The 27,886-nt window shown below is 40.6% G+C and overlaps 1 protein-coding gene across 2 annotated transcripts; it reads right to left on the bottom strand.

Annotated features, from left to right (window-relative positions):
* Nucleotides 1-736: 736 nt before the first annotated feature.
* rsph3 (radial spoke head 3) lies at nt 737-27,539 on the bottom strand. Of its 2 annotated transcripts, none has more exons than XM_072916148.1 (8): nt 27,512-27,539; nt 11,073-11,157; nt 10,851-10,995; nt 7,038-7,183; nt 6,750-6,953; nt 1,402-1,564; nt 1,239-1,325; nt 737-960 (listed from the first exon to the last, which is right to left on the bottom strand). In XM_072916148.1, exons 1-8 carry the CDS (start codon nt 27,520-27,522, stop codon nt 887-889), a joined length of 915 nt encoding a protein of 304 aa, XP_072772249.1. In that variant the 5' UTR covers nt 27,523-27,539; the 3' UTR covers nt 737-886. The 2 variants fall into 2 exon arrangements, with proteins under 2 accessions (XP_072772249.1, XP_061842706.2); XM_061986722.2 differs by lacking the exon at nt 27,512-27,539 and adding an exon at nt 18,962-19,166.
* Between the last annotated feature and the right edge of the window lie 347 nt (nt 27,540-27,886).

Below are 27,886 nucleotides of genomic sequence, written 5' to 3'. Positions count from 1 at the left end.
AAATCTTAAGGAATATAACATAACTTGGCTTCTGAGAGCTTCAAAATGTAATGAATAAAATGCTAAAGTTGTTGATAAACAAGCAATTATTTTAATAATTAAATATGGTCATTTTAAATGAATTATTATGATAATTTAAAATGTATTATTTCAAATTTTTATTTTAATGTATAATTCTATGGCTGGATGTAATAAGGAGTCAGAAAAAATACAAATAAAAATACAATTAATTTTGATGTTTTTAGCTAAATATAGTAAAAATGTATTTTTTTTTTTTTTTTTTTTTAATTAGTAAATATATTTATTTTTAGGTAAGATAAACATAATAATACAATTTATCTCTAGTTTGGATGATTTAGTTCTTGTCACCCTGTTGTCCTCCCGTCGTGAAAAAAGGCTGTCCTCACTCAGGTCCGCATGGAAAATTGGGAGATTTTCGGGAGAATCTTTGTCCCGGGAGGTTTTCGGGAGAGGCGCTGAATTTCGGGAGTCTCCTGGAAAATTCGGGAGTGTTGGCTAGTATGCTTACCTGTCAGTCTGTAAACATGTGTGATTTCTTACAAAATCGTACTGATTGGCGCGCTCAAAAGCTGAAAGGGGGAGGAGCCACAGGTTATCTGACCAATAGGATAACGGTATAAAAATAGACTCGTATAATATGACTTGCATCTCAGCAGAAAGTACTTTTTAAGTTAGTAGACATCCATTTATTAGTTTAATATCAAAGCATGTATTTAATGTATGAACACTGCATGACTGAGACAAATGTCTGTTTACTAAAGTCTACAAATAAGGTGAATGAAAGAGCTTTTGGAGCACAAAAATGGAAGAAAAAAAAAAAAGTATTCATGATCTTTTTTGTTGGTTACGTTTATAATACATCCCTCTACTTGTCATCCTGCTGTGACTCCATTTGTGTGTAGAGTGGCAGTTTTTTCTGGACCACATCCTGGATGATTGCTGAAATAAAAAAGCAAAATCATTAAAAAAAAACGTTAAAATCTCAACAAATAATCATTAAACATTTGTAATAATTAAAAATGGTCACTAGATGGCAATGTAGCAACTAAACGAGGAGAGAACTGAGCGGGTAATCCTGAAATAGCTGACCAGAGCCCCCCCAGTGTTATATTGTGCATTTTACTTTTCAGCCATTATTACAATACTGTAATAGTAAGAACTGTTTAACTCCTTCTCAAGTTATTTTAAATGTAACATTGTGATGCTTTCAGACTTACTGTCTAAAAGCTGCCTTGCTGTATTTCTCTTGTCCAAGTTGCTGTGAACCTCGGCCATCAGCCATGGAAAGAAGTTTGTCTCAATATCTGAAAATCAGAAGCGCACCACAGTTTCAACACTTCAGCTTTGAACCCAAGCTTACTGAGTGGTAGTTTTCACCACCTTTCTCCACGGGGTCATGGAAAAAGCCGTGGGTCTTTAGAGACTTAAAGACAGTGGGTACAAGGTCAGCCAGGTAATGATGGGTGTAGGCCCGGGCTGCAATCTTCTCCACTGTCTCTTGCTCCCTCTTCAATGTCTCCCTCTGCTGGGCAATCCTACGCTCCTGGGGACCGAAAGCTGTTAATGAACTATTATTTTTAAGCATAAACTCATCATTTTCATTTTTTTTTTTTTTTTCCCAAAATAAAATAATTAGTTTTGGGGTCAAAATGTCCCCCTCATCAAACATTGTTTTTGACTTTGAGAAGCGGCCAGCTATTCTTCTTTTAGTCTTTTTATGTAGTTTGTCTCTTAATTATGTGTAATGTTCAGTTATAGAGTGGAACCTCGATTTACAAACTTAATTGGTTCATTAACATGGTTCGCAAACTGAAAAGTTTGTATTATGTGTCATGTCTGTGTAATCATGTTTTGTTTTGTTTCGTTATTGGACTCTTTAGTTTCTGGCTTTTCACTCTCTTGTCTTGTTTCCATGGTTACCCATTAGTTTCACCTGTTCCACGTTTGGACTCATTGTGCACTCTTGTTTGTCACCATAGCAACCCATTAGTTTTCACCTGCCCTCACGACTCACGCACCTGTCTTTAATCATGTCACTATTATTTAAACCCATTGTTGCCAGGAAGTCTCCCTTTTGACATCATACCCCTGACTCTCTGCTTCACACTTTGTTTACCTCTGCGCACTTCATGCCATGTCCAAGTAAGTTGTTTCTATTCATGCCACAGTTAGCGACTTTTGTTCATGTCCTTAGTTTTTTTTGCCCATGTGCAAGTATTGGTTTCATTTGTCAAGTTTGTACTTCCGCCTTGTGCGCACCTTTAGTTTGTTCTTTTTGTAGTTATAGTGTTTAAATAAATCATGTCTTCACCTTCACGCCATGTCTGGTCCAAATGTTCATTTGCACCACGGGAGAACAAACCACGCCATAGTCCAAGTCTTGACATTATGAAGCAGAGGTCCCCATTAAAATCAATATAAACATGAATAATTGGTTCTAGCCTCAACAAAAATCCCTATTTCAGTGAAGACAAAGTACTGTTTGAAGACACTATAATGTGTATATATATCAAAGCAACATAACAAGGGAGTAATGGCTGAACAATTATTTTTTTATCCAAACAAGACAACAACAACAGCCATCTTACAGGTAACTGTCAATGCGTGCGCACACACATAAGTCCGCTTGATTTTGGTGTTTTCCAAAACGTTACCAACCATGTTGCTACATTAAAAACAAAGGAAATTCCATTTTACTTTGTGTCGGTGAATATTTGCGGCTTTTTTAATGATCTTGGTGTCAAAGTCAAGGCCCGCGGAATTATCTATGGCCCCCGATGATATTTGATTAGTATTAGAACTGGCACATACTGTTTTTTTGCACGCACCAATACTCCATCAGTGTTGGCGCTAGGAATTTTCAAAATGGGGTCCCTGGGACCCCATCAAGTCATAAAAATGGGGTCCCACAGTAAATTTTTGGGGTCCCACTTTTGTGTAATCGTTTTGAAAACAAATGATAAATGTATGCATTATCCTGTTATATCTCACATTCTATTCTATATCTATATCTCGGATTGAGGAGGAACAGTGTGGTTTTCGTCCTGGTCGTGGAACTGTGGACCAGCTCTATACTCTCGGCAGGGTCCTTGAGGGTGCATGGGAGTTTGCCCAACCAGTCTACATGTGCTTTGTGGACTTGGAGAAGGCATTCGACCGTGTCCCTCGGGAAGTCCTGTGGGGAGTGCTCAGAGAGTATGGGGTATCGGACTGTTTGATTGTGGCAGCAGTCCGCTCCCTGTATGATCAGTGTCAGAGCTTGGTCCGCATTGCCGGCAGTAAGTCGGACACGTTTCCAGTGAGGGTTGGACTCTGCCAAGGCTGCCCTTTGTCACCCATTCTGTTCATAACTTTTATGGACAGAATTTCTAGGCGCAGTCAAGGCGTTGAGGTTTGGTGGCTGCAGGATTAGGTCTCTGCTTTTTGCAGATGATGTGGTCCTGATGGCTTTATCTGGCCAAGATCTTCAGCTCTCACTGGATCGGTTCGCAGCCGAGTGTGAAGCGACTGGGATGAGAATCAGCACCTCCAAGTCCGAGTCCATGCCGTCTCCGGGTTGGGGAGGAGATCTTGCCCCAAGTGGAGGAGTTCAAGTACCTCGGAGTCTTGTTCACAAGTGAGGGAAGAGTGGATCGTGAGATCGACAGGCGGATCGGTGCGGCGTCTTCAGTAATGCGGACGCTGTATCGATCCGTTGTGGTGAAGAAGGAGCTGAGCCGGAAGGCAAAGCTCTCAATTTACCGGTCGATCTACGTTCCCATCCTCACCTATGGTCATGAGCTTTGGGTTATGACCGAAAGGACAAGATCACGGGTACAAGCGGCCCAAATGAGTTTCCTCCGCCGGGTGGCGGAGCACTTTCTTAGAGATAGGGTGAGAAGCTCTGTCATCCGGGAGGAGCTCAAAGTAAAGCCGCTGCTCCTCCACATGGAGAGGAGCCAGATGAGGTGGTTCGGGCATCTGGTCAGGATGCCACCCGAACGCCTCCCTAGGGAGGTGTTTCGGGCACGTTCGACCGGTAGGAGGCCACGGGGAAGACCCAGGACACGTTGGGAAGACTATGTCTCCCGGCTGGCCTGGGAACGCCTCGGGATCCCCCGGGAGGAGCTGGACGAAGTGGCTGGGGAGAGGAAGTCTGGGCTTCCCTGCTTAGGCTGCTGCCCCCGCGACCCGACCTCGGATAAGCGGAAGAAGATGGATGGATGGATGGATCTCACATTCTATATTGTGTTTTGGAAAAAGGTTGTCATAAACGTTACTTAATTCAATAAAAAAAACATGTTTATGCATATGTAAATGTATTCAGTTATACACATTAATTCACTTTCTTCTTTCCTTCATGGATCTAAACTTTACCGCTGCCAGTATTTTTTTCTATATTTTTATTGTAATATTTTCAGAATGTGTTTGTTCTATTTTGGGCCAAAGTAAGATAAAAGAAAACAATCTGAAGTTGTTTTTAATTTTTAGTTTTAATGCCATAATTTTAATAGTCCGGCACAGATTTTCCTCCATGCGGCCCCTGAGCTAAAATGAGTTTGACACCCCTGATTCTAGGTATTTCGGAGTTGTAAAGGGCAACCCCTCACCGGCTTGTGTCCCGGTTGTGCCTTCTCCTCAGCTGTATTAAGGGATCTTTTTTTCCCCAAAATAAGCCGGTCTCATCCCAGTTAAAAACTTGCTGCGGTAGAATCCCCCTTCACAGATAAAATCCTCGAAGTATTTAATAAACTCCTCCACCTCCCCACCCCACACCACGCAATGAATGCCGGTCCCTCTTTTTAAATATTTCCAACCACCCACGTTTCGCCTTAAATTGTTCTTCCGTGCTGGTCCCAACATGGTCCCTGTTGGATATCATATAAAACCTTATAGATGGCGAGCCTTTTCACAAATATTGCTATTAATCTGCTAGCTGCATCTCATTTATCCACAAAAGCAACGGGTTTTCGACCTGGTCTTCACCGTCTTGCACTTTCTCTTTGTCCTTTTGAAGATATTAAATTAGAGATGTCCGATAATGGCTTTTTTGCCGATATCCGATATTCCAATATTGTCCAACTCTTAATTACCGATTCCGATATCAACCGATACCGATATATACAGTCGTGGAATTACCACATTATTATGCCTCATTTTGTTGTGATGCCCCGCTGGATGCATTAAACAATGTAACAAGGTTTTCCAAAATAAATCAACTGAAGTTATGGAAAAAAATGCCAACATGGCACTGCCATATTTATTATTGAAGTCACAAAGTGCATTTTTTTTTAACATGCCTCAAAACAGCAGCTTGGAATTTGGGACATGCTCTCCCTGAGAGAGCATGAGGAGGTTGAGGTGGGCGGGGTATGGGCGGGGCGGGATTGAGGGGAGGGCGGGGGGTAGCGGGGGGTGTATATTGTAGCGTCCTGGAAGAGTTTGTGCTGCAAGGGGTTCTGGGTATTTGTTCTGTTGTGTTTATGTTGTGTTACTTTGCGGATGTTCTCCCGAAATGTGTTTGTCATTCTTGTTTGGTGTGGGTTCACAGTGTGGCGCATATTTGTAGCAGTGTTAAAGTTATTTATACGGCCACCCTCCGTGTGAGCTGTATGGCTGTTGACCAAGTATGCCTGGCATTCACTTGTGTGTGTGAAAAGCCGTAGATATTATGTGTCTGGGCCGGCACGTAAAGGCAGTGCCTTTAAGGTTTATGGCGCTCTGTACTTCTCCCTACGTCCGTGTACCACTCCGTACATTGGCGTTTTAAAAAGTCATAAATTTTACTCTTTGAAACCGATACCGATAATTTTTAAGCATTTATCGTCGGATAATATCGGCAGTACCGATATTATCGGACATCTCTATATTAAACCCTTTTGGCAAAGTCAGCAACCATATATCCATCCATCCATCCATTTTCTACCGCTTGTCCCTTTCGGGGTCGTATAATCGTTCTTTTTTTATAACGATTGCAAGTGTGGACATGTTTCTTCCATATTTGCGAGCCAATTCGTGCGCCATTAGATGTGACGTATAGGGCCAAAATGGCCGTAACCGCGTGTACAGGAAGTGATGTCATCAAAATTGGCTCGGTTCCCCGCTTCCGCCATCCTAGTCACTGCCGTTGTGTCCTTGGGCAAGAGACTTAACCGCCTGCTCCCAGTGCCACCCACACTGGTTTAATAATAATAATAATAATAATAATAATGGATTAGATTTATATAGCGCTTTTCTAGACACTCAAAGCGCTTCACAAAGAAGTGAGAACCCATTATTCATTCACACCTGGTGGTGGTAAGCTACTTTCGTAGCCACAGCTGCCCTGGAGTAGACTGACGGAAGCGTGGCTGCCAGTTTGCGCCTACGGCCCCTTCGACCACCACCTATCATTCATCATTCATTCACCGGTGTGAGCGGCACCGGGGGCAAGGGTGAAGTGTCCCGCCCCTTTTAAATGTAGTTTAAAGGTGTTTCACTATGTAAAGCGCTTTGAGTCGCTAGAGAAAAGTGTATAAAAATATACTACTCTTCACAATACACTCACGTCGCTTCCATCGGCACACAAAATTAATGAATGAATGAAGCGTTTGTATGCCGAGACATTGTCCACACACGGAGGCATGTTTTGCTCGATCTAAAAGTTCGTAGACCGAAAAGGTTGCAAATAGAGGCGTTCCACTGTCCAGCCAAATCTCCACACAAGCCTTTTTGGGGGTTAAAAACCAAATGTACTTCCACCGTAATACCTTTTCCTGCCGCCGACGCCTCTCCTGCTCCTGTAGCCGTTGCACCTCGGCCAGCTCAGCGTTCCGGAGCTCCTCAAAGGCCCTCTGCTGGGCCCTCAGACGAGCCAGCTCCTCCTCCTCCATCACCTCCAGGAGGGACTGCTCAATGGTCTTCCCCACCAGGACCTCCAGCAATGGCTGCACCTCTCTATCAAAGTCAAACAACTATACAAAAATGAGACAAATATGTGTTTAATCGTTCTTTTCCCTCATCAAGCAGTACAGTTCAGTCGTGAGTGGCACGCCTACCTCTCCTTCCTCAACTTGCGTTGCAACATCTTCGCCAGATTTGGTAGGTATAAAAAGCGGAGACGCCGGTCTGTCCAGGAGAGGATCAGTCTGGCATTCAGTGTGTGAAACATCTATGATGCAGCTCAACTCTTCCAGGTAAAGCTCTGAAAAGACACCACAACTTTGCAGGCTCTTATATCCATTAAGGGTGTAATGGTATGTGTATTTGTATTGAACCGTTTCGGTACGGGGGTGTCGGTTCGGTTCGGAGGTGTACCGAACAAGTTTCCACACCAACATATTAAGTAGCGTAACGCACGTTGTGTAAACAATGCACACCGAGGCACAACACACGGCCTGCTAGCAGCTATTGGGCTACGATAGACTGACCATACGTCCTCTTTTCACTTAACATGTCCTCTTTTGCGGAGCTGTCAAGGCGGAGTTTCTCGAATGTCCAGCATTTTGAGTTAGGGTTGCGTGTATTTTCAATGTACATTCAGGGTTAAGAAGGGGTTAAAACATACTTGCCAACCTTGAGACCTCCGATTTCGGGAGGTGGGGGGTGGGGGCTGTGGTCGGGGGTTGGGCGGGGGGCGTGGTTAAGATATATATATATATAAGAAATACTTGACTTTCAGTGAATTCTAGCTATATATATGTATATTATATTACATATATATATATATACATATGTATATATATATAAAGAAATACTTGAATTTCAGTGTTCATTTATTTACACACATAACACTCATCTACTCATTGTTGAGTTAAGGGTTGAATTGGCCATCCTTGTTCTATTCTCTGTCACTATTTCAGAACACACACATTATACAAATATACATTATAAAATCAATAAGAAAACGGGAGCTCTAATTTGGGAGTCTGAATTAGGATCAGAAGTTCCTATATAAACATTGCGCACTCACGTCGCCTTTTTGTATTGATTACTGCAGCTGTGCACTGGATTCATTCACAAATACAAACTACAACTCACAAACACTTTAGAGTTAGGCTCTACCATCAGAATGTGTACTTAAACTTATAAAGATCACATGGATATTATTCAGTGAGTTGATTCACCAAAACTAACCTGTTATACAGGAGGAAAAAGCACACAGGACGTTTCAATTGTTCACAGACTGGTCGCGCTCATCAGAATGACAAGACACTTCCGGTTTGCAGATGATAGCATTCAATTGGGAAGAAACGCCCTACTGCCCCCTACTGACCAATGTGAATACTGATAAATGTGTAATGACAGCTCCAAAAACGAATTCAAACCACAAAATAAAATAAATAAATCAACACAAAATTTTGTGACACATTATGGGTGGGTCACATATGCAGTAGATGGCAGTATTGTCCTGTTTAAAAGTGTCACAACATTGCTGTTGTGAACAGGCTGTCAACACGTCACTCAGGTCCGCATGGAGCTGGAGGGGGCGTGGCCTCCAGCTCCGCCTGAATTTTGGGAGATTTTCGGGAGAAAATTTGTCCCGGGAGGTTTTCGGGAGAGGCGCTGAATTTCGGGAGTCTCCCGGAAAATCCGGGAGGGTTGGCAAGTATGGGTTAAAAACAAAACAAATTGTGCGTGCAGCAGCATTGGTGAGGGAGGAGCAGAGACAGAGAGAGAGATAGAGTTATGATAAACGCGCATACGTCGCCAGGTTCTGCTTTTTATCCATAGATTTATCACATTTAATTTTTTATTATCTATAGCAGGGGTGTCAAAAGTGTGCTCCGGAGGCCATTTGCGGCCCACAGCTAATGTTTTAAAGGCCCACCGCCCATTCTAAAAATACTATTAAAATAAACAAAAACATAACAAAAGTGAAATAAAAAAAGCTTAAAGGTTAAATGTCATTTAGAAAAAGTTGCAATGTTGACTAATAAAACAAATCTGTTTTTTCTTTTCTTTCAAACTGTCATTGCTCAAAACATAATATTGAATCAAAATTAGGGATGTCCGATAATGGCTTTTTGCCCATATCCGATATTGTCCAACTCTTTAATTACCGATACCGATATCAACCGATACCGATATATACAGTCGTGGAATTAACACATTATTATGCCTAATTTGGACAACCAGGTATGGTGAAGATAAGGTCCTTTTTAAAAAAATTAATAAAATAAAATAAGATAAATAAATTCAAAACATTTTCTTTAATAAAAAAGAAAGTAAAACAATATAAAAACAGTTACATAGAAACTAGTAATTAATGAAAATGAGTAAAATGAACTGTTAAAGGTTAGTACTATTAGTGGACCAGCAGCACGCACAATCCCTTGCAGACTGTATTGATATTTATTGATATATAATGTAGGACATACTTGCCAACCCTCCCGGATTTTCCGGGAAACTCCCGAAATTCAGCGCCTCTCCCGAAAATCTCTCGGGACAAATTATCTCCCGAAAATCTCCCGAAATTCAGGCGGACTCAGGTCCGCTTTCCCACAATATAAACGGCGTGCCTGCCCAATGACGTTATAACTGTAGAATGATGGAGGGCGAGTTCTTGGTTCCTTATGTGGGTTTATTGTTAGGCAGTTTCATTAACGTCCTCCCAGTGCGGTAACAACACACAACAACAGCAGTCACGTTTTGGTCTACCGTAAAGCAGTTCGTCTGCCGTAAACAGAAATGTTGTGACACTCTTAAACAGGACAATACTGCCATCTAGTGCATTTGATGAAAGCACTTTTGTGCGTGCCACACAGCAATGCATCATCAGAGAGGGTTCAGCATGGTTAGAAAAATAGTGACAGAGAATAGAACAAGGATGGACAATTCAACCCTTAACTCAACAAGTATATGTGTAAATAAATGAACACTGAAATTCAAGTATTTCTGTTAATATATATGAAATACTTGACTTGGTGAATTCTAGCTGTAAATATACTCCTCCCCTCTTAGCCACGCCCCCCCCCCCCACCTCCCGAAATCGTAGGTCTCAAGGTTGGCAAGTTTGATGTAGGAACCAGAATATTAATAACAGAAAGAAACAACCCTTTTGTGTGAATGAGTGTAAACAGGAGAGGGAGGTTTTTTGGGTTGGTGCATTAATTGTAAGTGTATCTTGTGTTTTTTATGTTGATTTAATTTTAAAAAAAACAACAACCAAAAAAAAACCGATACCGATAATCAAAAAACCGATACAGATATTTTCCGATATTACATTTTAAAGCATTTATCGGCATCTCTAATCAAAATCAATGTTATTATGAATTATTGACCTACCCAAGGTTCGGATTACTTCACAATATTCCAGTAAGAAAAATATTTTTGGTGGAAGATTTTGCAAATTTGGTAAATAAATAACCCAAAAATGTATATTTTGTTGTTTTCTTACTGTACCGAAAATTAACCAACCGTGACCTCAAAACCGAGGTACGTACCGAACCGAAATTGTTGTGTACCGTTACACCCCTAATATCCATCCATCCATTTTCTACCGCTTGTCCCGTTCGGGGTTGCGGGGGTGCTGGAGCCTATCTCAGCTACAATCGGACGGAAGACGGGATACACCCTGGACAAGTATAATGAAATACAAGCAGAGGTTGATGAACACGGACGGCGGTATAGCTCGGTTGGTAGAGCGGCCGTGCCAGCAACCTGAGAGTTGCAGGTTCGATCCCCGCTTTCGCCATCCTAGTTATTGCCGTTGTGTCCTTGGGCAAGACACTTTACCCACCTGCTCCCAGTGCCACCCACACTGGTTTAAATGTAACTTAGATATTGGGTTTCACTATGTAAAGCGCTTTGAGTCACTAGAGAAAGGCGCTATATAAATGTAATTCACTTCACTTCACAACACACTTCACCTGTTTGCACGACATTGTGTTTTCTGCCTTCGACGGCCTCTGGAGTTGCAGATCTCAGGGGCTCCCTGCTTTTCTTTTTTCGAGCCACGGCTCTCCGCCTGATCTCTTGCTGTCTTTGTATTTCAACCAGATCATCCTGCACCATCTGTCCCAGGGTGAACAATCACACATATTACCTGATGAATGCAAACATTAAGTCCTATTTTACAGTAATGTGCTTACAGCTGACATGAAGCGTTGGGCGTAAGTGTTTCCCCTGATGACACGCCGATCATACATGATGTTTCCATAATTGCTGCTGATTGCCCTGGAGACAAAACAGCTCATTAGTTGAGGAACGTCTCAATGGGCTAGAAAACATGTTTTGTCCATTAAAACATAATGTTGTTTTGGAATTGTTCCTATTGTCAGGTTCAAACACTGATGACATCTAATAATCAGACAAGAAGCCAGGAATCATGCAGAGACAGAGTTCAATTTAGCTCATGAGGAGACACTTGTTTTGGGCTGTATTCTAGTTACAGATCCAAACTACGTTCTAAAAGTCAAGCCCGCGCGCCTCCTCTATTTATTAGGAAGGTCCCTATTACATCACTGAAGCTGTCGCTGAGGGAAGGGGGTAATCTCGACAACTCCAGTTAGACATAATATATGATTATAGAATAAATGAAAATTAATTGACGCAGGTCATATCGCCTTGTCTCTGCTCTGTCTGCGTCACGGCGGTGTTCGGCCTTGGCCGACAGCAGGCCGAGTCTGGACACAACACTGATAAAGACAACTGGCAATCTTTTGGATTGCCAGCTTGCACAGATACAAAAATACCACTTTAGCACAAAACAGAATTTATCAGATTGTGATTTTGGCAAAAACAGGAATGTTTTGATTAAACATTGGCCAGGCAGTCAAAATCACGATAGAGACCCATTTGTAGAGTAAAAGACAAAAAGACAAATACAACATAAATTAGACTTAGACTTATACAGATACAGAACCTGGAGGTTCTGCTACGGAGGCTGCGGACCTCTTTCTAGAGTCCAGCAGTGAAAACAGTCCTTGGTGGGGGTGGGAGGAGTCTCTGCAGATTTTCTGAGCCCTGGTCAGGCAGCGGCTTTTTGCGATCTCCTGGATAGAAGGAAGAGGAGTCCTGATGATCTATTCCGCCGTTCTCACCACTCTCTGGAGAGACTTCCAGTCTGAGGCATTGCAGGCTCCAGTCCAGACAGAGATGCTGTTGGTCAGCAGGCTCTCTATAGTGCCTCTGTAGAATGTGCTGAGAATGGGGTGAAGGAGCTATGCTCTTTTCATCCGACGCAAAAAGTGCATGCGCTGCTGAGCTCTTTTTACAAGAGCTCCGGTGTGTAGGGACCAGGCCATATTGTTAGTTATCTGCACCCCCAGGAACTCGGTGCTGCTTATCATCTCCACTGCTGTGCCGTTGATGAAGAGTGGAGCGTGGCTGGACTGATGCCTCCTGAAGTTGACGATGATCTCCTTGGTCTTGTCGACGTTTAGGACCAGGTTGTTGGTTCTGCACCAGTCAACCAGATGTTTCACCTCCTCCCTGTAGTCCATGTCGTTGTGGTCACGGATGAGGCCCACTACTGTTGTGTTGTCTGCATACTTCACAATGTGGTTGGTAGTGGACCTGGCGCAGCAGTCATGAGTCATCAACGTGAACAGCAGTGGACTCAGGACGCAGCCCTGGGGGGAGCCGGTGCTCAGGGAGATGGCACTGGAGGTGTTGTCGCCCACTCTCACAGATTGGGGTCTGTCTGTGAGGAAGTCAAGCAGCCAGTTGCATAGGGGGGGGTACTGAATCCAAGGGGGGCCAGTTTGCTCACCAAGTGCTGCGGGATGATGGTGTTGAACGCCGAGCTGAAGTCCAGAAACCACATTCGCACGTGTGTGTCCTTTCCTTCCAGATGTTCTAAGCTCAGGCGGAGTGCAGAGGAGATGGCGTCCTTTGTGGAGCGGTTAGGGCGATAAGCAAACTGGTATGGGTCGAATGTGGGGGGAAGTCTGGAGACAATGTGTTCCTTTACCAGCCTCTCGAAGCACTTCATTATGATGGGGGTGAGTGCAACGGGGCGATAATCATTGAGGGAGGAGATTGTGGGTTTTTTAGGTACTGGGATGATTGTGGCCGTCTTAAAACATGATTGTACCATAGCTTGGGTCAGCGAGGTGTTGAAGAGGTCTGTGAGAACCCCAGCCAGCTGGTCTGCCCATCCCTTAGGCACCCTGCCTGAAATTAGTGATCTATCAACATCACAGCAGAATTTGTCTCATACTCGGAGAAAGTGGGGTTTTGGAGACATGCCGAATGGGCTGCAAAAATGCATAGGCTATAAAAGTGTTTTATCTATGACAAAACCCAGTCACAGGCAGCTGAGGAAAAGAAACCCTACACACACACACTTGGAATACAATTGTGGTTTAGACAAGAGATTACTAAAATATTAATTCAGCCATTAGAATATTGAAATATAATTTCAACCTAATGTTCACAACAGTTAATGTAGGATAGTTGAATAATTAACAGATAAATCACTATTAATATTGCGTGCAAGATGTGTGGCGTTCAAAGCACTAATTCATAGGACAAAAAGAATTGGTACTCATTTGGAGCGAGCGTGCTTCCTCTGTTTACTTATTTGTTTTTTCATTACAAATTTTGAGAAATCAGATGCAGAATTGTACTACAAAAATGGGAGCAATCACAAAAGACAAAAGAAAATGACAAAAAATAACCAAGAAATAAGAACATAACTGAATAAATAACCAAGAGACAAGAGAATTGCTATAACAAGCGTTTTTACAAAATAGATTGACAGAATGAATAAACAATTTGAGCATTCTTAGTTTAAAAAAATAAACAATTATAAAGGATTTCAAATACAGATTAGGATTTTAAAGGCAAGTATATTTGGGGGAGTATTTTGCAATTTACATTTACGTGTATGGAACTTTGCAAGGCATAATATAGAGATACACAAGGTTTCTTTTTTGTTTTTAATAAGCATACCAAATAAAATATAATTAGAGTATAAATGTATTGAGAATGATGGAAAAACAGGTTTTAGCCAGGTATAAACAATGACTCAACTTTGGCACATGAAAAAAAATACATGGTTGGTGGTTTCTATGTCATCACAACAAAATGTACTAATGTTGTCCTCTATACTGAATCTGTCTCAAAATATTGTTTATGGCTTTAAAGTGAGTTTCTTTCACCTTGGGTGGTGATGAGGGGAAAAAAATGTATGCATTTTTAAAATGGTGTCTTTATAAAATGTATTAAGTATATCATGTTTGTTTGCCTGGGTAAAAAATAACTGTAAGACATCCATCCATTTTCTACCGCTTGTCCCCTTCGGGGTTCGCGGGGGGTGCTGGAGCCCATCTCAGCTACAATCGGGCGGAAGGCGGGGTACACCCTGGACAAGTCGCCACCTCATCGCAGGGCCAACACAGATAGACAGACAACATTCACATTCACACACTAGACCAGTGTTTTTCCTTGCCCTTTTGTGGGCTCTGAACCGAGGATGTCGTCGTGGCTTAGACTTAGACTTAGACAAACTTTAATGATCCACAATGGAAATTATTCAACACAGTAGCTCAGTTACAATGATGAAAAGTGTAAGGATGGAAAGGACAATGCAGGTATAAATAGACTATTATAGCGATAAAAAAATCTAACATATGTACAAATATATACATAATATGTGTACAGAATAATATATATACACATATATTATATTGTGCAGCCCTTTGAGACACTTGTGATTTAGGGCTATATAAATAAACATTGATTGATTGAATAACTGGCTTGCAAAAAATATATTTAACCCAAATAGGTGAAATTAGATAATCTCCCACGGCACACCAGACTGTATCTCACGGCACACTAGTGTGCCGCGACACAGTGGTTGAAAAACACTGCACTAGAGACCATTTTAGTGTTGCCAATCAACCTATCCCCAGGTGCGTGCCTGTGGAGGTGGGAGGAAGCCGGAGTACCTGGAGGAGAACATGCAAACTCCACACAGAAAGATCCCGAGCCCGGGATTGAACTCAGGACCCCTTCGTATTGTGAGGCACATGCACTAACCCCTGTTTCACCGTGCTGACATGATGTAATAAAATAGTTAGTGCATTGTTTGTCCCTTAATGAAGTATTGTGTACAATCCATTGTGAAAGTAATGGGCCGTATGGCAAACTATTTTTTTATGATAAATAACAATTATTTTGGCAATGCTTTGTGCAGTTGCTTGTATGCAGAAAGTGGAGGATAAAACTGAAATCCATAAACAACCGACCATATAATTTTCTGCATTCAGCCATCATAATACAGTGATTTGTTTCTGTGGAAAATAAATATGTTGTTCCATATTGGAATCCGATAGGAAGCTTCTTGATTCCACATTCAATTTCGCATCGCAGTTGCAACTCCAATCCTCCTAGAACAGTGGTTCGTAACCTGGGTTCGATGGAACCTTAGGGGTTCGGTGAATCGGGCTCAGGGGTTCAACGGAGGTCAAGACACACCCGACTCATCGTGTAAATAAAAACTTATCCCTATCGGCGTATTACGGATACGGTAACAGCAGAAGTCACATTGATTTGCAGGTGTGTAATTTGTTGTGAGTTTATGCACTGTGTTGGTTTTGTTGTTTGAACAAGGTGATGTTCATGCACGGTTCATTTTGTGCACCAGTAAAAGAACATGGTAACACTTTAGTATGGGGAACATATTCCCCATTAATTAGTTGCTTATTAACATGCAAATTAGCAACATATTGGCTCTTAACTAGTCATTATTAACTACTTATTAATGCCTTATTCGGCATGGCCTTATTATAACCCTAACCCTCTAACCCTGGCCCTGATCCTAACCAAATAACTCTAAATTAAGTCTTTGTTACTTAGAATATGTTCCCCTAGTGTCCAAAAAACTCTAAATTCAATCAATGTTTATTTATATAGCCCTAAGTCTTTGTTACTTAGAATATGTTCCCCTAGTGTCCAAATAACTCGAAATTAAGTATGTGTTACTTAGAATATGTTCCCCTAGTTTCCAAAAAACTCTAAATTAAGTCTTTGTTACTTAGAATATGTTCCCCTAGTGTCCAAATAACTCGAAATTAAGTATGTGTTACTTAGAATATGTTCCCCTAGTTTCCAAAAAACTCTAAATTAAGTCTTTGGTACTTAGAATATATTCCCCTAGTGTCCAAATAACTCTAAATTAAGTATGTGTTACTTAGAATATGTTCCCCTAGTGTCCAAAAAACTCTAAATTAAGTCTTTGTTACTTAGAATATGTTCCCCTAGTGTCCAAAAAACTCTAAATTAAGTCTTTGTTACTTAGAATATGTTCCCCTAGTGTCCAAATAACTCTAAATTAAGTCTTTGATACTTAGAATATGTTCCCCTAGTGTACAAATAACTCTAAATTAAGTCTTTGATACTTAGAATATGTTCCCCTAGTGTCCAAAAAACTCTAAATTAAGTCTTTGATACTTAGAATATGTTCCCCGAGTGCAGGGGTCGGCAACCCAAAATGTTGAAAGTGCCATATTGGACCAAAAATACAAAAACAAATCTGTCTGGAGCTGCAAAAAATTAAAAGCCATATTACATACATATAGTGTGTCATGAGATATATGACCTCAAATATAGCTACAAATGAGGCATAATGATGCAATATGTACATATAGCTAGCCTAAATAGCATGTTAGCATCGATTAGCTTGCAGTCATGCAGTGACCAAATATGTCACTCCATACAAGTCAATAACATCAACAAAACTCACCTTTCATGCACAACCTTAAAAGTTTGGTGGACAAAATGAGACAGAAAAAGAAGTGGCATAAAACACGTCCTAGAAAGTCGGAGAAAGTTATACATGTAAACAAACTACGGCGAGTTCAAGGACCACCAGAATTAGTAGGACAAAACGGCGCTCGCCAAATACCCGAATCAGTGAAGCATGTTTAATATAAACAGTGTACTTTGTAACAATTAGGGAGGTTTGTGTCATGTTTGTCCTCCTACAGAAACCATATTAAAACAAAAAATAGACTTTTTTCCCCTCATCTTTTTCCATTTTTCATACATTTTTGAAAAAGCTCCAGAGAGCCACTAGGGCGGCGCTAAAGAGCCGCATGCGGCTCTCGAGCCGCGGGTTGCCGACCCCTGCCCTAGTGTCCAAATAACTCTAAATTAAGTATGTCTTACTTAGAATATGTTCCCCTAGTGTCCAAATATCTCTAAATTAAGTATGTGTTACTTAGAATATGTTCCCCTAGTGTCCAAATAACTCTAAATCAAGTATGTGTTACTTAGAATATGTTCCCCTAGTGTCCAAATATCTCTAAATTAAGTATGTCTTACTTAGAATATGTTCCCCTAGTGTCCAAATAACTCTAAATTAAGTATGTGTTACTTAGAATAGTGTCCAAATAACTCTAAATTAAGTATGTCTTACTTAGAATATGTTCCCCTAGTGTCCAAATAACTCTAAATTAAGTATGTGTTACTTAGAAAATATGTTCCCCTAGTGTCCAAATAACTCTAAATTAAGTATGTCTTACTTAGAATATGTTCCCCTAGTGTCCAAATATCTCTAAATTAAGTATGTGTTACTTAGAATATGTTCCCCTAGTGTCCAAATAACTCTAAATTAAGTATGTCTTACTTAGAATATGTTCCCCTAGTGTCCAAATATCTCTAAATTAAGTATGTCTTACTTAGAATATGTTCCCCTAGTGTCCAAATAACTCTAAATTAAGTATGTGTTACTTAGAATAGTGTCCAAATAACTCTAAATTAAGTATGTCTTACTTAGAATATGTTCCCCTAGTGTCCAAATAACTCTAAATTAAGTATGTGTTACTTAGAAAATATGTTCCCCTAGTGTCCAAATAACTCTAAATTAAGTATGTCTTACTTAGAATATGTTCCCCTAGTGTCCAAATATCTCTAAATTAAGTATGTGTTACTTAGAATATGTTCCCCTAGTGTCCAAATAACTCTAAATTAAGTATGTCTTACTTAGAATATGTTCCCCTAGTGTCCAAATATCTCTAAATTAAGTATGTGTTACTTAGAATATGTTCCCCTAGTGTCCAAATAACTATAAATTAAGTATGTGTTACTTAGAATATGTTCCCCTAGTGTCCAAATAACTCTAAATTAAGTATTTGTTACTTAGAATAATGTCCAAATAACTCTAAATTAAGTATGTGTTACTTAGAATATGTTCACCTAGTGTCCAAATAACTCTAAATTAAGTATGTGTTACTTAGAATATGTTCCCCTAGTGTCCAAATAACTCTAAATTAAGTATGTCTTACTTAAAATATGTTCACCTAGTGTCCAAATAACTAAATTAAGTATGTCTTACTTAGAATAATGTCCAAATAACTCTAAATTAAGTATGTGTTACTTAGAATATGTTCCCCTAGTGTCCAAATAACTCTAAATTAAGTATGTGTTACTTAGAATATGTTCCCCTAGTGTCCAAATAACTCTAAATTAAGTATGTGTTACTTAGAATATGTCCCCCTAGTGTCCAAAAAACTCTAAATTAAGTCTTTGTTACTTAGAATATGTTCCCTATACTAAAGTGTTACCAAAAACATATAACTTTCTTTTGAATTTGAAAGAAAAAAAATACATTTTATTTTTCACTATAGGGTTCGGTGAATGCGCATATGAAACTGGTGGGGTTCGGTACCCCCAACAAGGTTAAGAACCACTGTCCTAGAACATCAAATATTTTGGGGGGTATGCAGTTCCAGAAGGAGTCATAATTGTTGATTTCCACAGTTGTTTACTTTCACGACCATGTCACTATCGCCTAAATGACGTCATCAATGCGTCATGACTTGCAAGAAACTATTCAGTCAAACTCGCACTAACAAGTCTCTAGGTGGCGTTAAAACACTGCTTTACAACACGCCGTGTAGGACTACACACGTATATATTTGTCATATTTGTCACGTTTTTAACACCAACGCGGCACAGAAGAGTTAAACTCGTCAAATTATGACACTTCCGGTTTAGCGTTAGCATTACCACGTTCGGAACAAAAACATACTTTTCTGTCGGTGGTTCTCTGTATTTGGAGCGGTTCTCAACAGGTCTCGGCCGGCTGGAGAAGGTGTAGGTTTCGTTCGTGTCCTTCTGGCTGTGTGAAACAAGAGCCATTGTTTAAAAAAAAGAAGATATATATAGTGTATTTAAAAGAATAGCCGTGTTTCTGCCAGTATTAGCTTGCTCGAGGACACTAACAAGCTACCTTAGCAACGGTAACCAGGAAGTGAAACAAGCTGTAATGTCATATTAGAGCCAGAGGGGGCGCTTTAATCTCCATATAATATTAACGTCACTACAGTGCTGCTGTCTTATTCTCGTCCTCATAACTTCCTTCGCACTCAAACTTAATATACTAACGAGCAGTAACTGATTATAAGTGTTTAATTAAATGGAAGAGGGTGAATATGTTTAAAAACGCAATCGGTCATACGTAAAACATCTTACTTAATTGGCGTATAGTGAATTTCTTTCAGACACGCTTGACCAGTTACATTAAGGAACATCACGTTGTATTTTTTCACAATTAAATATGTCCGCAAGAGTATGAATATTTTTAGAAATTATTATGATTTATTTCTACCCCTTCTCCTTGTCAATTACTAATAATTCATTCACACCACCACTCCATCTTATGCATGTTAACACTTAAAATATTGTATATGATTACGTAAGACTCTTGAACGCATCACAATTATTCCCTCAACTCCAAACAAAATGGATTAACTCGCCGGAATAAAAAAGACAATATAACATACATCCATAAACCTGGATGCATATGAAAAAGTGCAATATATTTATCTGTACAGTAACCTATTTATTTATTTATATATGCACCTTATTCATACTTGCCAACCCTCCCGAATTTTTCGGGCGACTCCCGAAATTCAGCGCCTCTCCCGAAAACCTCCCGGGACAAATATTCTCCCGAAAAACTCCCGATTTTCAGCCGGAGCTGGAAGCCACGCCCCCTCCAGCTCCATGTGGACCTGAGTGAGGACAGCCTTTTTTCATGACGGGAGGACAACAGGGTGACAAGAACTAAATCATCCAGACTAGAGATAAATTGTATTAATTAAATATATTTATTAATTAAAAAAAAAACTAAATACATTTTTACTATATTATGCTAAAAACATCAAAATTAATTGTATTTTTATTTGTATTTTTTCGTGACTCCTTATTACATCCAGCCATAGAATTATACATTAAAATAAACATATTTCAAATAATTGATTTTAAATTATCATAATAATTCATTTAAAATGACCTTATTTAATTATTTAAATAATTGCTTGTTTATCAACAACTTTAGCATTTTATTCATTACATTTTGAAACCAAGTTATGTTATACTCCTTAATATTTATTTATGCAAGTTTGAAGTATCAATGATCTAAACACAGTTTTGTTTGCATATTTTCAGGATGTAGATATCTATATATATATATATATATATATATATATATATATATATATATATATATATGTATGTGTGGGGAAAAAATCACAAGACTATTTCATCTCTACAGGCCTGTTTCATGAGGGGGGGTTCCCTCAATCATCAGGAGATCAAAGCATTTTTATGCTGCACTACCATGAGCTAATGCAACGAAATTTCGTTGTTATCTGTACTGTAAAGTTAAAATTTGAATGACAATAAAAAGGAAGTCTAAGTCTAATTTTGTCATTTACTTCCTGTTAATTTTATTATTGTGGAGAAAATACTGTAATTGGGAATATGTAGCAAATAGGGATATACAGTATACCTTTATGTATCAAGGGAAATGTGTTAAAAATACAAATAAAAAAGAGGCATAATAAATAAATAAAGGGGGAAAAGTACAGTGTCGTACAGTAGGGAAGGGATTTATACGGCCCCGATCCTTGTGTTCGAGGAAGGTGGAGGGTTGATCATTCTGCAATGCAGTCTGCTGAAAATGGTGGAAAGCGCCACTCTGCAACCGACGTTGTGGTCAAAGTTGGAATTGCCACAAAACACATTTTAAGATATTCAACACTCTACTGCCGTCTGGCGGCTAAAGTGAATAGTTGTCACGTTCCATGTGTCAGGTAAACCACCACGAATGGGGCCATAAGACTCTCATTGAAAAAATATTAAAGAAAAAAATAAATGAGTGTGTTTAATGCAAATGTAATAAGTGTGAATACGCTATTATTCACATGTAAAAATGTCTTAATGTTTATTGTCTATTGTGAGCGAACTGTGGTGCTGAATTTCCCACAGGGATCAATTGTCAGGACTTGATCTTGGGAGTTTGCTTTTCCGGGATGCAACGGAAAGTTGGCACGGGCGAGACGGGAATGAAGGTACATGATTTATTTAAAGTCTATAAATACAAAAAAAGGATCAAACAAAAAGCGCGCACAGTGGCGGAGAATAAACTATGAACAATTAAACAAAACTTGCAAACTATGGCTTGAATAAAGAAAACTTACTTGGCATGGACAAAAAAGGAGCAGCGTGAACATGGACATGAAAAAATGGACAGAGCATACATGTGGTGTGAGGTCGTCAGAAAGACAAACTGAAAAACACTGAACTTAAATACTACAGACATGATTAACGAAAACAGGTGCGTGACTCAAGACGTGAAACAGGTGCGTGACGTGACAGGTGAAAACTAATGGGTTGCTATGGTGACAATCAAGAGTGCACAATGAGTCCAAACGTGGAACAGGTGGAACTAATGGATAATCATGCAAACAAGACAAGGGAGTGAAAAGCCAGAAACCAAAAATTCCTATAACTAAACAAAAACATGACTCAAAACAAAAACATGATTACACAGACATGACATCAATAACGTACTTTCTATTCTATTCTATTCTATTCCAACAATCAGTATAACCAATGATAAATACAAAAAAAATATCATTTAGAATGAGTAAATATGTTAAAACGATACCCGAGTAAAACTTTTGACAGAAACACACTGTAGTAAATAGGCCATTCTACTAAATTAGTCCAAAGTGAGGTTGAAAAGATTTAAAAATGTTGTAAGTTGTATTCTCAAAACGTTGTCCCCATTATTATGGAATAATATCTGGAGTACACATTTCTAGGAAAAGAACAGTTCACTTGTATTTTGTATTTTCAGAATATTTGGGAATGTGTTTCCTCTCCCCAAATTTGTCACACTATCAAAACATAACATTCACTTATGAATGAAAAATATAACGCTAGCTTCCCTTGTGTAGAAATTATTTTTTTTAAATAATTATTGAGGTTTTTCACAATAAAATCCATAAAAAATAATTTTTTTGACAAATTTTATAGCTTCAATAGATGAAATTCTTCAACATTTATATGCACTCTTTCTTTCTAAAATGCGTAACACTGATCAGAGTTAATGATTTATGAAGTTAAACATAAATGTAACCAATCAATATCATAATATTTTAGTTGATGACTCAATATACTTCCTTTTCTTTGTAAACAGAGAGTGTTTCAGTAGTGACTGCACATGTTTCAGTCGTGACCACTATTTTGTCTGCAAGGTTGTATCATATTACCTCAACCTTATTGCTTGATATTAACTTTTAACATGCTTGATGTTGGAAATATTACAAACATTTATATTTTGTGGACATTAAAATCCTTTATTTTTGGAGAAAATTGTTAATATCGGGTTAAAAAAGGTAAACAGTCTAAACTCAAATTCAAATGTAATATTTTCATATCATATTGGGCCACATCAGGAGGTCGTCCACATCCCTTTGGAATGCAACCTGTTTGAGACTTTTACGTCATCTTTGGTCCAGCTGCGTCATTCGTGTGTGCAGCACCATCACTTGCCTTTTTTCAATTCTTTCCCTTCTCCTCCTTCAGTTGTTTTCCATCATCTGATTGCAGTCTCTACACTACAGCCACATCACAAACACACTCACACGCTGATCTGTGGCGTCCATGTTTTCTCCTGCAGTAGCGACTTTCTTGCTCATTTACGAAATCCAGTCAACTTCCTTTGTTTTCACTTTATCCAACTGTGCATGGAAGTGACATCCAGGCCACATTGAGACCACATTAGGGATAGATACATTGAGGCCTCATTGGGGATACATTAGGGATAGATACATTGAGGCCTCATTGAGGATACATTAGGGATAGATACATTGAGGCCACATTGAGACCACATTAGGGATAGATACATTGAGGCCACATCGAGGCCACATTGAGACCACATTGGGGCCACATTGGGGATAGATACATTGAGGCCTCATTGGGGATACATTAGGGATAGATACATTGAGGCCACATTGAGACCACATTAGGGATAGATACATTGAGGCCTCATTGGGGCCACATTAGGGATAGATACATTGAGGCCACATCGAGGCCACATTGAGACCACATTGGGGCCACATTGGGGATAGATACATTGAGGCCACATTGGGGATACATTAGGGATACATCAAGGCCACATTGGGGCCACATTGGGGATATATACATTGAGGCCACATTGGGGCCACATTGGGGATAGATACATTGAGGCCACATTGGGGATACATTAGGGATACACCAAGGCCACATTGGGGCCACATTGGGGATAGATACATTGAGGCCACATTGGGGATACATTAGGGATACACCAAGGCCACATTGAGGCCACATTGGGGATACATTGGGGCTACATTAGAGATGCATCAAGACCACATTGGGGCCACATTGGGGATAGATACATTGAGGCCACATTGGGGATACATTAGGGATACATCGAGACCATATTGGGGCCACATTGGGGATAGATACATTGAGGCCACATTGGGGCCACATTGGGGATACATTAGGGATACATCAAGACCACATTGGGGATAGATACATTGAGGCCACATTGGGAATACATTAGAGATACATCGAGACCACATTGGGCCACATTGGGGATAGATACATTGGGGCCACATTGGGGCCACATTGGGGATAGATACATTGAGGATAGATACATTGAGGCCACATTGGGGATACATTAGGGATACATCGAGGCCACATTGGGGCCACATTGGGGATACATTAGAGATACACCGAGGCCACATTGAGGCCACATTGGGGATACATTAGGGATACATCAAGACCACATTGGGGCCACATTTGGGATAGATACATTGGGGCCACATTGGGGATACATTAGAGATACATCGAGACCACATTGGGGCCACATTGGGGATACATTAGGGATACATCAAGACCACATTGGGGCCACATTGGGGATAGATACATTGAGGCCACATTGGGAATACATTAGAGATACATCGAGACCACATTGGGGCCACATTGGGGATAGATACATTGGGGCCACATTGGGGATACATCGAGGCCACATTGGGGATACATCGAGGCCACATTGGGGCCACATTGGGGATAGATACATTGAGGATAGATACATTGAGGCCACATTGGGGATACATTAGGGATACATCGAGGCCACATTGGGGCCACATTGGGGATACATTAGAGATACATCGAGGCCACATTGAGGCCACATTGGGGATACATTAGGGATACATCAAGACCACATTGGGGCCACATTGGGGATAGATACATTGGGGCCACATTGGGGATACATTAGAGATACATCGAGGCCACATTGGGAATACATTAGAGATACATCGAGACCACATTGGGGCCACATTGGGGATACATTAGGGATACATCAAGACCACATTGGGGCCACATTGGGGATAGATACATTGAGGCCTCATTGGGGATACATTAGGGATAGATACATTGAGGCCTCATTGGGGATACATTAGGGATAGATACATTGAGGCCTCATTGAGGATACATTAGGGATAGATACATTGAGGCCACATTGAGACCACATTAGGGATAGATACATTGAGGCCACATCGAGGCCACATTGAGACCACATTGGGGCCACATTGGGGATAGATACATTGAGGCCTCATTGGGGATACATTAGGGATAGATACATTGAGGCCACATTGAGACCACATTAGGGATAGATACATTGAGGCCTCATTGGGGCCACATTAGGGATAGATACATTGAGGCCACATCGAGGCCACATTGAGACCACATTGGGGCCACATTGGGGATAGATACATTGAGGCCTCATTGGGGATACATTAGGGATAGATACATTGAGGCCACATTGAGACCACATTAGGGATAGATACATTGAGGCCTCATTGGGGCCACATTAGGGATAGATACATTGAGGCCACATCGAGGCCACATTGAGACCACATTGGGGCCACATTGGGGATAGATACATTGAGGCCACATTGGGGATACATTAGGGATACATCAAGGCCACATTGGGGCCACATTGGGGATATATACATTGAGGCCACATTGGGGCCACATTGGGGATAGATACATTGAGGCCACATTGGGGATACATTAGGGATACATCGAGGCCACATTGAGACCACATTGGGGCCACATTGGGGATAGATACATTGAGGCCACATTGGGGATACATTAGGGATACATCAAGGCCACATTGGGGCCACATTGGGGATATATACATTGAGGCCACATTGGGGCCACATTGGGGATAGATACATTGAGGCCACATTGGGGATACATTAGAGATACACCAAGGCCACATTGGGGCCACATTGGGGATAGATACATTGAGGCCACATTGGGGATACATTAGGGATACATCAAGGCCACATTGGGGCCACATTGGGGATAGATACATTGAGGCCACATTGGGGATACATTAGGGATACACCAAGGCCACATTGAGGCCACATTGGGGATACATTGGGGCTACATTAGAGATGCATCAAGACCACATTGGGGCCACATTGGGGATAGATACATTGAGGCCACATTGGGGATACATTAGGGATACATCGAGACCATATTGGGGCCACATTGGGGATAGATACATTGAGGCCACATTGGGGCCACATTGGGGATACATTAGGGATACATCAAGACCACATTGGGGATAGATACATTGAGGCCACATTGGGAATACATTAGAGATACATCGAGACCACATTGGGCCACATTGGGGATAGATACATTGGGGCCACATTGGGGCCACATTGGGGATAGATACATTGAGGATAGATACATTGAGGCCACATTGGGGATACATTAGGGATACATCGAGGCCACATTGGGGCCACATTGGGGATACATTAGAGATACACCGAGGCCACATTGAGGCCACATTGGGGATACATTAGGGATACATCAAGACCACATTGGGGCCACATTGGGGATAGATACATTGAAGCCACATTGGGGATACATTAGAGATACATCGAGGCCACATTGGGGCCACATTGGGGATACATTAGGGATACATCAAGACCACATTGGGGCCACATTGGGGATAGATACATTGAGGCCACATTGGGGATACATTAGGGATACATCGAGGCCACATTGGGGCCACACTGCGGATAGATACATTGAGGCCACATTGGGGCGAGATACATTGAGGCCACATTGGGGATGCATTAGAGACACATCGAGACCACATTGGGGCCACATTGGGGATAGATACATTGAGGCCACATTGGGGATACATTAGGGATACATCAAGACGACATTGGGGCCACATTGGGGATAGATACATTGAAGCCACATTGGGGATACATTAGAGATACATCGAGGCCACATTGGGGCCACATTGGGGATAGATACATTGAGGCCACATTGGGGATACATTAGAGATACATCGAGGCCACATTGGGGCCTCATTGGGGATACATTAGGGATACATCAAGGCCACATTGGGGCCACACTGTGGATAGATACATTGAGGCCACATTGGGGATGCACTAGAGACACATCGAGACCACATTGGGGATAGATACATTGAGGCAACATTGGGGCTACATTGGGGATAGATACATTGAGGATAGATACATTGAGGCCACATTGGGGCCACATTAGGGATACATCGAGGCTACATTGAGGCCACATTGAGTATAGATACATTGAGGCCACATTAGGGATAGATACATTGAGGATAGATACATGGAGGATAGATACATTGAGGCTACATTGAGGCCACATTGAGGATACATTAGGGATAGATACATTGAGGCCACATTGGGGCCACATTAGGGATAGATACATTGAGGCCACATTAAGATCTGTGCGTGTTTATACTGGAGTCTGATAAAGATCACATGTTACTTATCATTTTAACAGTCGGCTGTAAAAAAAAATCAGATTTGGTCCACTTTGGCCTGCAGTGACCTCCAAATCGTTGATGATTTTAAACTTTCTTTTCTTATTTCTATTTTCTTATTTCTTTTCAAATATCCTTGGTGTGAACTGGATCAGCCTTCCCTCTTTCTCTGCATTCTCTCTCTCTCTCTCACATGTTTCGGGTGTGACAATTCCAGCTCATTTTGACCAAAACTAAATAATGCTAACAAGCACATGGCTAGCAAACACATATTTGAAGAGTCGTACACTCATAAAAACACAATACTTTGCTTAAAAGCTGAAAAAGTTTACACAATTGAAGAGAATGTGTTACGGTCTCAGACTTTGGAACACATTTATTTAGAAACTACAGAATGAAGTGACTTACCAGGCAGCCATGAGGGGCAGAAATGCAATGTCACTTCCTGGTCAAAAATATAGGGGTGTGGCCTAAATCTAGACGAAGCCACGCCTCTAAAACTCTTGTGACATAAAAACTAGGGACATGATTTTTTTGAGCAGAGTTTTTTTTAATTAAAAAAAATAAACCTACAATACATTTATGTCTTTCAACCTCTGCTTAAAACTTGTAAAGATATTTTAAATCCCACCATGGAAACAAATCTAAAAACTATTTTAAGCGGCATTCTCATAAATTGAAATTGAGGGGTCACAATTGGGGACAGCTACTTCTCAGTAGAAAGTAGCCCATAAAAGATGATTTTGTATTTATTTATCTTATCACTATCTCAATTAATGCCCT

The sequence above is a fragment of the Nerophis lumbriciformis genome, linkage group LG26 (assembly GCF_033978685.3).
Source record: "Nerophis lumbriciformis linkage group LG26, RoL_Nlum_v2.1, whole genome shotgun sequence".
NCBI lineage: Eukaryota > Metazoa > Chordata > Actinopteri > Syngnathiformes > Syngnathidae > Nerophis > Nerophis lumbriciformis.
The sequence above is the reverse complement of the archived record's forward strand: the minus strand, read 5'-3'. Positions and strand labels throughout refer to the sequence as shown.

Bases quoted from the DNA above. Each gene is read 5' to 3' on its own strand.
- rsph3 (XM_061986722.2), bottom strand. From the start codon at position 19,071: ATGGCTCTTGTTTCACACAGCCAGAAGGACACGAACGAAACCTACACC. The intron at 10,996-11,072 runs GTAAGCACATTA...ACCCTGGGACAG, and splicing joins CCCAACGCTTCATGTCAGCT to ATGGTGCAGGATGATCTGGT. The intron at 7,184-10,850 runs GTGAAGTGTGTT...GTGTCTTTTCAG, and splicing joins ACACAATGTCGTGCAAACAG to AGCTTTACCTGGAAGAGTTG.